Raw genomic sequence first — 8,953 nt, 5'->3', positions numbered from 1 at the left:
CATTGCCCCCTAGTGGGCATGCTGGGTGAATCCAGGTTGGGCGCATGTGGGAGTCTGTCTCTCTGCCTCTGTGCTTCTCAATTCAGAAAAATACAAAATAAATAAATAAAAATTCCTCTAATTAGAAAAAATCAGATTTTTACTAAAAAGAAAAATCTAATTACTATTTCAATATCTATGATTTCAAAATAATTATGTAGGTACAGAATTAATAAGTTATGCTTTGGCAGTTGGTTCAGACAAAATATAGCTAGAGAACATATAAATTCTTTATTTAACCTAATCCAGCCAGTATTGAGATAGCCTGCTATATTAAAACAAGATGTTTAAAAAAAATTACAGAACAGTTAACTAGGCAGTGACTAATTAAGTCACTAAGTTTAATTTTATATTCTTCACAGTCATTTGATAATCATGTAATGATGAACAATATTTTCAGCCACTTTGGAAATAAGTTAACTTCTGCAAACAGAATTCTACTAGTTGTCATTGAATTCCATAAGAGGTTTAAAACATTAGTTTATAGAAATAACATGGTAAAGCAATGTGAAAATGAACTGAAAAACACGAAATATACCCACCCATTCCAGAAGTCCACAGCATCCCTTTACTCTGTCCCCTAATGCCTTTTTTACTTCTTCATTCCCTTTTCCAACGAGTGCTAACATTCTACTTAGCAATTAAGAAACAACTACTGCTCTGTAGGGGCTATTTTGAGCCAAAAGCGCCTCTGTTCCTTTAATTCCTCAGTTAATCCTAGAAATATCTTCCGATTAACTGAGATTACTTGCAGTTCAGAGATGAGAAATACTATAGCTGAAAGTTGTCGCTTGGCCTAGGTCCAGTTACTAAAAGCAGAATCAGCATTTGAACCCGGGTCCATCCAACGTCGGCCAGCTCGTGCTCTTGTTGCTTCCCAGTGGTGCGGGCCACCTTTCTGAGAGACGAGGACATGGTGCTTCTCGAGCTAATGAGGCTCTTTAGACTTAAGAGTTCAGTTCCAGGGCTAGAGGCCGCTCGTGGTCCCCAGGCACTTGCAAGTCCCTCCCCGCCGCCCCAGAAACCCCGTTCCCCTCTCCAGAGGATCGGAGTTGCGTCTCTGGCCCTCACAAGCCCCGATGCCAATACATCTAAGCAGCTACTCCCCCCCTTGGGCATTAAAGTGGTAAAGCGGAATGGTGTGCTTATATCACTTCAGTGAAGGCTGCCTACACACTGTTCTATATAACACTATGCAGGAAATCTCTAGTGTCTTTTCATCTTAAAAATTAGAGAAAAGCCAATATATTTTATAATTACAGCTATATAATCTAAGTTTTTTTTAAAATATATAATCATTTTTATTTCCCCTTCAGAACTGTAGCAGTGTTCTTAATAGGGCCCACTGTCAGTCAAAATTCCCTCCCTCCCCAATTACAACTTTGAATGTTCAACAGCCAATCACATCAGTTTCATGTAATAACTCAAAATTAAAACATTCACACTATAAAAAGATACCAGTCTTAAATGAATGACTAAAATTAACAAACATTATTGCAATCTATCATAGCTCAACCAATATTTGCTATACCCCTAAAGAGAAGTGGCCACTTATCAGTAAGGGAAAATGTTTATTATTGCCATGCATTAGATACTGTAAATAAGAAAATAAATAGGATTTATGGAACTAACTTTTAAACATTTAATTTTAATAAAAATAACTGCAGGACTATTCAGATTGCTGAACATTAAAGGGCCACAACTAAAAATGGCTTAAAATAACCACTTTTGAAAATGAATGTAAAACTAGTTAAACAGTGATAATTAAAGTACTATCCTCATCAATATGGCAAACAATTAAAATCTAAAAACAGCCTGACCTGTGGTGGCGCAGTGGATAAAGTGTCGACCTGGAAATGCTGAGGTCGCCGGTTCGAAACCCTGGGCTTGCCTGGTCAAGGCACATATGGGAGTTGATGCTTCCAGCTCCTCCCCTCCTTCTCTCTCTCTGTCTCTCCTCTCTCTCCCCCCCTCTGTCTCTCCCTCTCCTTTCTAAAATGAATAAATAAATTTAAAAAATTAAAAAAAATAAAATAAAATCTAAAAACATTTGCATTGGGTTTTTAATAATAAATTGACTTAAAAACAGTGATCTCAATCTGTACTCAAGACGTAACTTTTTAATTATCCCCTCCCTGACTGGTAGGAAACCAGACTGGACACTACAGAAGACCAGGGCCCTGTCTGCCTGTCTGCGGCCTGTACCTCCCAGCCCCGGGCCTGGCCAAACGGGAGCTGGTCGGCCATTATCTGAATAACTGACTCAGTAAAAGAGAAGAGTAAAATAATTTTATTGATTTTTTTTTTTTTTTGCAAATCATTCTCTGTGCTTGAACTACTATAATCTGGCAGCTCTAATTTCTAGAAATATGGATTTAAAAACCCTATTCCAGTGATGGAAGGACCTGATGTCTCTGTCTCTCACTCACATACTCACACACACACTCACACAGACTGTATGAGTCAAAATTACATTATGAACTATGAGATGTTAACATCATATAAATAATATTTAATAGTGAAAAGGTGATCTGGAAGCCCTATGAATTTTTACCCTACACATTTTGGAGAACATCACATGGGTTAAGAAAAACAACAAAATTGCATTTGTTCAGATAATCATTTGAATGTTTACATACATTTTTGGTTTGTTATATATTTATAACTAATTTAATTTGCATTTCCCCGTATTAACATGTACTCCCTGTTTAACGTGTAATCATATTATGCCAGTGAGGAAAATCCTCATAGTACCTTCATTGAGTAGCTGATTCTAAGAAAACACTGAACGTGTACAAAAGAGGCATTTGAATAAAACAGCATGTGCATTTTTTAGTATTTGCACAGGTTGATCTTTACATTCTGCCTGAAGAAAATGTGAACAAAGCCCAGGTTTACCATGCTAGGAGAATGGTTCAGATGACTGCCATAAAAGAAGTACATTCAGAACAATGGGAATGAAATCACATCCTTAGGTTCCGTGATTACTGAGAGGATTTCCTCGGCCCTAAGTGCTTTCTTTATTATATTTCTTAAAAATACAAGAGCAGCAGCTTATCACAAGTCTCCACTACTGTGCATTAACGATGGAATCAGAACAACACAACAGACTCGTAGGATGAGAGGATTGCAGAACAACCAGAAGTCACAGTTTATGCTTCTTCTTGCTCTGGATAATTGAGAATTTTGCGGTGTGCCTGCCGTAAATATTGCTGCTGTTTGAAGTAGACCTTGAATGCTCCTTTTATGGCAACAAAAGCAATTCCACCCTAAAATAAAAAGGAAAATTAGCTTTTTATAATGCAGATTTAAAGAAACATCACAATAAAAATAAGTTTACTGAAGTAGCTACCATTACTATCTTCATTCTGCGGGCATAGAGAAGTCATGAAATTTAAGTTTCTCAACAAGGTACTATCTGCGCATGCTAGGGTCTGAACCAGGCAGTCTGGCCCTAGAGCAGAGGCCCTTCGCCATCATCTTGCTGGCCAGAGGGGTGGGTGTGATGTTTCATGCCTACTCCAGGAGAGAACTCCCCCCCAGCTCAGTTTTGGAAGGCCAGACTGCTGCGTTGGGTCCTTCCCTTTTTCTTGCTATTAGGTAACAGTCAGGATCAAATGGAGGCTTATGGCACAGAGCTGCAGAATATTTATCCAGTCCCATTGGTTTCTTTTTGTTTTTGTTTTTTTTTGAAAACAAGTACACAGTTCATTCTCTTTTGTATAATTACTTGAAAAGAAAAGTAATATTAAAGCCATCTTACCAAGATTGTTCTTTGTAAATTAGAGTTAACACTACTAAACATCAGTTTACCAACTACTGTTGCAATAGTAGGAAAGACAAGAGCTCCACACAGAATCCGGGTGGCAGAGACATGATCTGCTAAAGGATTAGCCTCAGCTGGAATTCGAGGAACAGGACAGCCAATCCCTAGAGGAAAAACATACAGGCTATTAGAGCTAAAAAAATTAGCACAGCTAAAATATCTTTGTGGTAAGCATTCTTTCTCTCTCTCTTTTTTTTTTTTTTTACAAACCCTTGTGTTGAGGGCTGACTTTCAATAGATCGCAGTGAGGGAGCTGCTCTGCTATGTAGGAAACCCCAACCCAGAAGCAGGTCATCTATGAATGGTTTAGCACCAGGTTCCCCATGAACGTGCACGTGCATTACGTGATGGGCGAGGGGGCGGCCCCCTTTTGGGCCGCGCCCCGTTTCCCAGGACGAGGGGCTCTCCGCACTGGCCGGGTCCCCACGCGCAGCGGCCCACTGGCGGGACGGCAGGGGACCGGCCATCCGAGGCGACCTGAGGCCAACCGAGGCTCCGGGGCGCTGCTGTATCGTTCCGCCTGGGCGGGATTCTGACTTAGAGGCGTTCAGAAGCATTCTTTCATAGATTGATTTGGCATGCTTGTTACAACCTCAATTCAGGGCCTTACCTGGAAATATACTGTTCAAAATTTGTAGTTTATTTGAGTATTTGCGCCATAGTCTAAGTACATAATCCTCCCAGCGAATCATCTTGCCTAATATCAGCATGACCGGAATAGTAGGAAGTCCAATTAAAAGGAATAAAGGATCAGCTCTCTCCATAACATCCAGACCTTCTTTATGACCTACAACCTGTGAAACACAGAATTTGCTAGAATCATTTCTTTATCTATGAAGGGTTATTGCATGCCTGAGCTCAATTCATTTTAGAGAAAATGCTAAATGTCAAAAAAATACAAAAATTAAAAAAATAAGCTGGAAAATTACCAGTCCTAATTTATTCATAAGAAGTGTCTCTCATTCAGAGGAAAAAAATATCTCAAGCGATGTCATATTACATTGGAACAGAAGTTTTAAAAATGGTTGACCTCCATTGATCATATCTGAAGAGAAGGGAGGGGATTTCCAATTCTTGCTTCCATTCCTCCCAATTGATTTGGTTTACCTGGGCTATTTTAGGTCCTATCTGTCTTCTAGCAGAGCCTCTGTTTTCCTGTTCTTCCTACTCAGAGGTAAGCACAGCCAGCAAAGTGGCAGGGCCTGGCTTCAGGAGGTGACCTGAAAACTCCCTTCTCTTTGGCTCCTTATCCTTACTCAGCAGCGTCTGGGATAGAGTGAGATCTCTCTGGTTGGCTTCAACACACCTAACTCCTAAAATGCAATTCTGCTGCCTCACTTTGGGGGACTGCTGTAAGGAGTTTTGGCCACAGGTTCTAGTCATTTTTTCCAATCCAGGAACCCTCCAGTACCCTACCCATGGGGTAATGGAGCTAAAACAACCCTCCGCCTCTCATCTGGGTCATAAGGCTATTTCTCAATTGGTTTAGATCCCAGAAGGCAAGAAGCACATGATTATTTTTCTTTTTTTGTATTTAATTCATTTTTTTAGATGAGAGAGAGAGAGATAGAAGGGGGGAGGAGCAGGAAGCATCAACTCCCATATGTGCCTTGACCAGGCAGTCAAGGGTTTCGAACTGGTGACCTCAGGGTTCTAGGTCGACACTTTATCCACTGCGCCTACCACAGGCCAGACACATGATTAATTCTGATTTGTGAATCTCCATACTTCCTCTCCAAGCAGAATCTTTCCCACTTACTGATCAATCTTCGCCTTACACTTCTCTCAACACCACCATTTTATTAGTGAGCTTCCTATTTTTAACTGGATAATTTCCCTAAATATTCTTTTTCAAAGGTCTCAAATGATCTCCCTTTAGCCAAAAGTTTCAATTGCTCACAAATTACACATATTTCTCTGAAGGATTATTCTTCACAGTTAAGAAAGGGGAAGAAGAATACTTCAGAACCTTGAGGCAATAGCTTGGTAGTAGGACCCTACGGTAAAGGACTCCATGTAGTTTTTCTGATCACACTTCAGGAATAAGCCAGGAAGAAAGGACTAGAAAGGACCCTATCTATATTTTTGACAGGAAGAAGGGGAAAAAAAGGAAGGACAGGCATGGAGGGAAAGGAAAGAAGGTAGGGAAGACTAGAAGCTGCCAGGGATTACATACATTCAGAAGAACAAGCTTATGAATTTGTTTTCAAAAACGAGATGTCCTTTATGTTAGTTTATATAGCACATTTTTAAAGGATGCCTACAAGGAGATATGAAATAAAGTCAAGCTGAGAATGATCAGGGAAAACTGAAATTCTAGAAAACACTGATCCAGGTAAAAATATTTTATAAAAGTACGTGTAGCCTGACCAGACAGTGGCACGGTGTATGAAGAGTTGGATTGGGACGAGGAAGACCCAGGTTTGAAACCCTGAGGTCGCCTGATTGAGAGTGGGCTCATCCAGCTTGAGCATGGGATCACCAGCTTGAGTGCGGGATTGCTGGCTTGATTTGAAGGTTGTTGACTTGAGCAAGGGGTCCCTGGCTCAGCTGGAGCCCCCCCGGGTCAAGGCACATATGAGAAAGCAATCAATGAACAACTAAGGTGCTGCAATTGCTTCTCATCTCTCCCTTCCTGTCTATCCCTGTTTGTCCCTCTCTGTTGAAAAAAAAAAGTGCAGTGTACTTAAGAATGGGCAATGCTTATGAGGGTTGTCTTTATACTAGATACAAAAGTGGAACTAGATTGGATATTAAGGTTCTACTGTTCCAAGATAAAACGTCCTGGCCTTCGGGACCAGGTTTCATTTAGATCCCAAGATGAAGACAGGAGTCTTAATGCTACTTCCTTGTTGTGTGGTACTGAACATACAAACTCTTTGAAGTTGTAAACGAAGAGCAACTGATAGTATGAACACCACAAGATTTTGTAAGGATTAAATGCATCAGTGCTCGAAAAGTCTTGAGCCCAGTGCTGGAGGAAAAATAGTGAATTATTGTGTTGTCTTTTCAATATAAATATAAGTGGAATTTCCAATTTAAGTTCCTTATAATTAATAGAGATTAAACCTGGCCCTGGCCGGTTGGCTCAGCAGTAGAGCATCGGCCCGGTATGTGGAAGTCCTGGGTTTGATTCCCAGTCAGGGCACACAGGAGAAGCGCCTGCTTCTCCACGGTCCCCCTCTCCTTTCTTGCTGTCTTTTTTCCTCTCCTGCAGCCAGGGCTCCATTGGAGCGTAGTTGGCCTGGGTGCTGAGGACAGCTCCATGGTCTCTGCATCAGGTGCTAGAATGGCTCTGGTCACAATGGAGCAATGCCCCAAATGGGCAGAGCATCGCCCCCTGCTGGGCATGTCAGGTGGATCCTGGTCAGGTGCATGCAGTCTATCTGACTGCCTCTCTGCTTCTAACTTCGGAAAAATTAAAAAAAAAAAAAGAAAAAAAGAGAGATTAAACCTAAGACTGGTTCATGAAAAAAATAAATGGGAATAAATGGGAAGAGAATAGTTGTCTGATTCCTTCATCTGATTTATTTAAGAGTAGTCAGAGAACAAAGGAAAAGAAACAGTAAATTGTTACAAAGGAAACCCTAGCCTGACCAGGTGGTGGTACAGTGGATAGAGCGTTGGGCTGGGATGCAGAGGACCCAGGTTAGAAACTTCAAGGTCGCCAGTTTGAGCACGGGCTCCTACACACAACCCCATGGTTGCTGGCTTGAACAAGGGGTAGTCCTCCCCCCACCCCGTCAAGGCACATATGAGAAAGCAATCAACGAACAACTAAGATGCCTTAACGAAGAATTGATGCTTTTCATCTCTCTCCCTTCCTGTCTGTACCTATCTGACCCTCACTGATTGATTCTCTGTCTCTATTAAAAAAAAAAAAATTAAAAATAGAGAAAAAGAATGAATGAAAAAGAAAATCCTAAATACTGCGAATGGTGTAGTGGATCACATTCCTTAACAAATATATTCAGGTAGATAAAAGTCTTCCTAGCCCTGGCTGGTTGGCTCAGTGGTAGAGCGTTGGCCTGGCGTGCAGAAGTCCCGGGTTCGATTCCCAGCCAGGGCACACAGGAGAAGCGCCCATCTGCTTCTTCACCCCTCCCCCTCTCCTTCCTCTCTGTCTCTCTCTTCCCCTCCCACAGCCGAGGCTCCATTGGAGCAAAGATGGCCCAGGCGCTGGGGATGGCTCCTTGGCCTCTGCCCCAGGTGCTGGAGTGGCTCTGGTCGCAACAGAGCGACGCCCCGGAGGGGCAGAGCATCGCCTTCTGGTGGGCATGCCGGGGGTGGGGGGGTGGGGATCCCGGTCCGGGAGTCTGTCTGACTGTCTCTCCCCGTTTCCAGCTTCAGAAAAAAAAAAAAAAAAAAAAAAAAAGTCTTCCTAATACTCTTAAATCACACACTTCCTGTTCACAGTTAATCTCTCTTTTCTTTTTCTTTTTTTTACAGAGACAGAGTCAGAGAGAGGGATAGAAAGGGACAGACAGACAGAAATGAAGAGAGATGAGAAGCATCAATCATTAGTTTTTCGTTGTGACACCTTAGTTGTTCATTGATTGCTTTCTCACATGTGCCTTGCCTGTGGGGCTACAGCAGACCGAGTAACTCCCTGCTCGAGCCAGCAACCCTGGGTCCAAGCTGGTGACCTCGGGGTCTCGAATCTGGGTCCTCTGCATCCCAGTCTGACGCCCTATCCACTGTGCCACCGCCTGGTCAGACTCTCTCTCATTTCTGAGCTAAAAAAACCCACAAAAACTTTTCACATGAGACAGCATATGTAAAGATTATTTCTAAATGATAACACCTAATATATATGTATTATCATCATTTTAGGTCTTTCTCTTTATTGTTACCAATAACCATCATGTTCATTTTTGTCTTCTTGCTTATATAATTTCTTCCCCTCTACCAATCCAATTATACAGCTCACAACAATTAGGGGATATTTCAAAATGAATATGAAACTATACAATATCCCCTAATTGTTGTGAGCAGTGTATTTCCCTCAAGGGTCAGCTCAAGACTTATGTTTTTCATAATTTCAAATCTTTACTTTTTTATTTGTATTTTTCTGAAGCTGGAAACGGG

At 41.5% G+C, this 8,953-nt stretch overlaps 1 protein-coding gene across 1 annotated transcript in view; it reads right to left on the bottom strand.

Annotated features, from left to right (window-relative positions):
• Positions 1 to 251: 251 nt before the first annotated feature.
• The window catches only part of MARCHF5 (membrane associated ring-CH-type finger 5), a 69,051-nt gene continuing 60,349 nt past the window's right edge, over positions 252 to 8,953 (bottom strand). Inside the window, exons 4-6 of the mRNA XM_066239892.1 lie at positions 4,476 to 4,659; positions 3,803 to 3,969; positions 252 to 3,308 (exon numbers count right to left, since the gene is read on the bottom strand). Of these exons, the coding sequence (XP_066095989.1) occupies positions 3,192 to 3,308; positions 3,803 to 3,969; positions 4,476 to 4,659 (468 nt within the window). The 3' untranslated portion in view covers positions 252 to 3,191. The remainder of the gene's footprint in view (positions 3,309 to 3,802; positions 3,970 to 4,475; positions 4,660 to 8,953) is intronic.

This window comes from Saccopteryx bilineata, chromosome 7 (genome assembly GCF_036850765.1).
Source record: "Saccopteryx bilineata isolate mSacBil1 chromosome 7, mSacBil1_pri_phased_curated, whole genome shotgun sequence".
Taxonomy (NCBI): domain Eukaryota; kingdom Metazoa; phylum Chordata; class Mammalia; order Chiroptera; family Emballonuridae; genus Saccopteryx; species Saccopteryx bilineata.
This window is presented reverse-complemented; position numbering and strand designations above follow the sequence as displayed.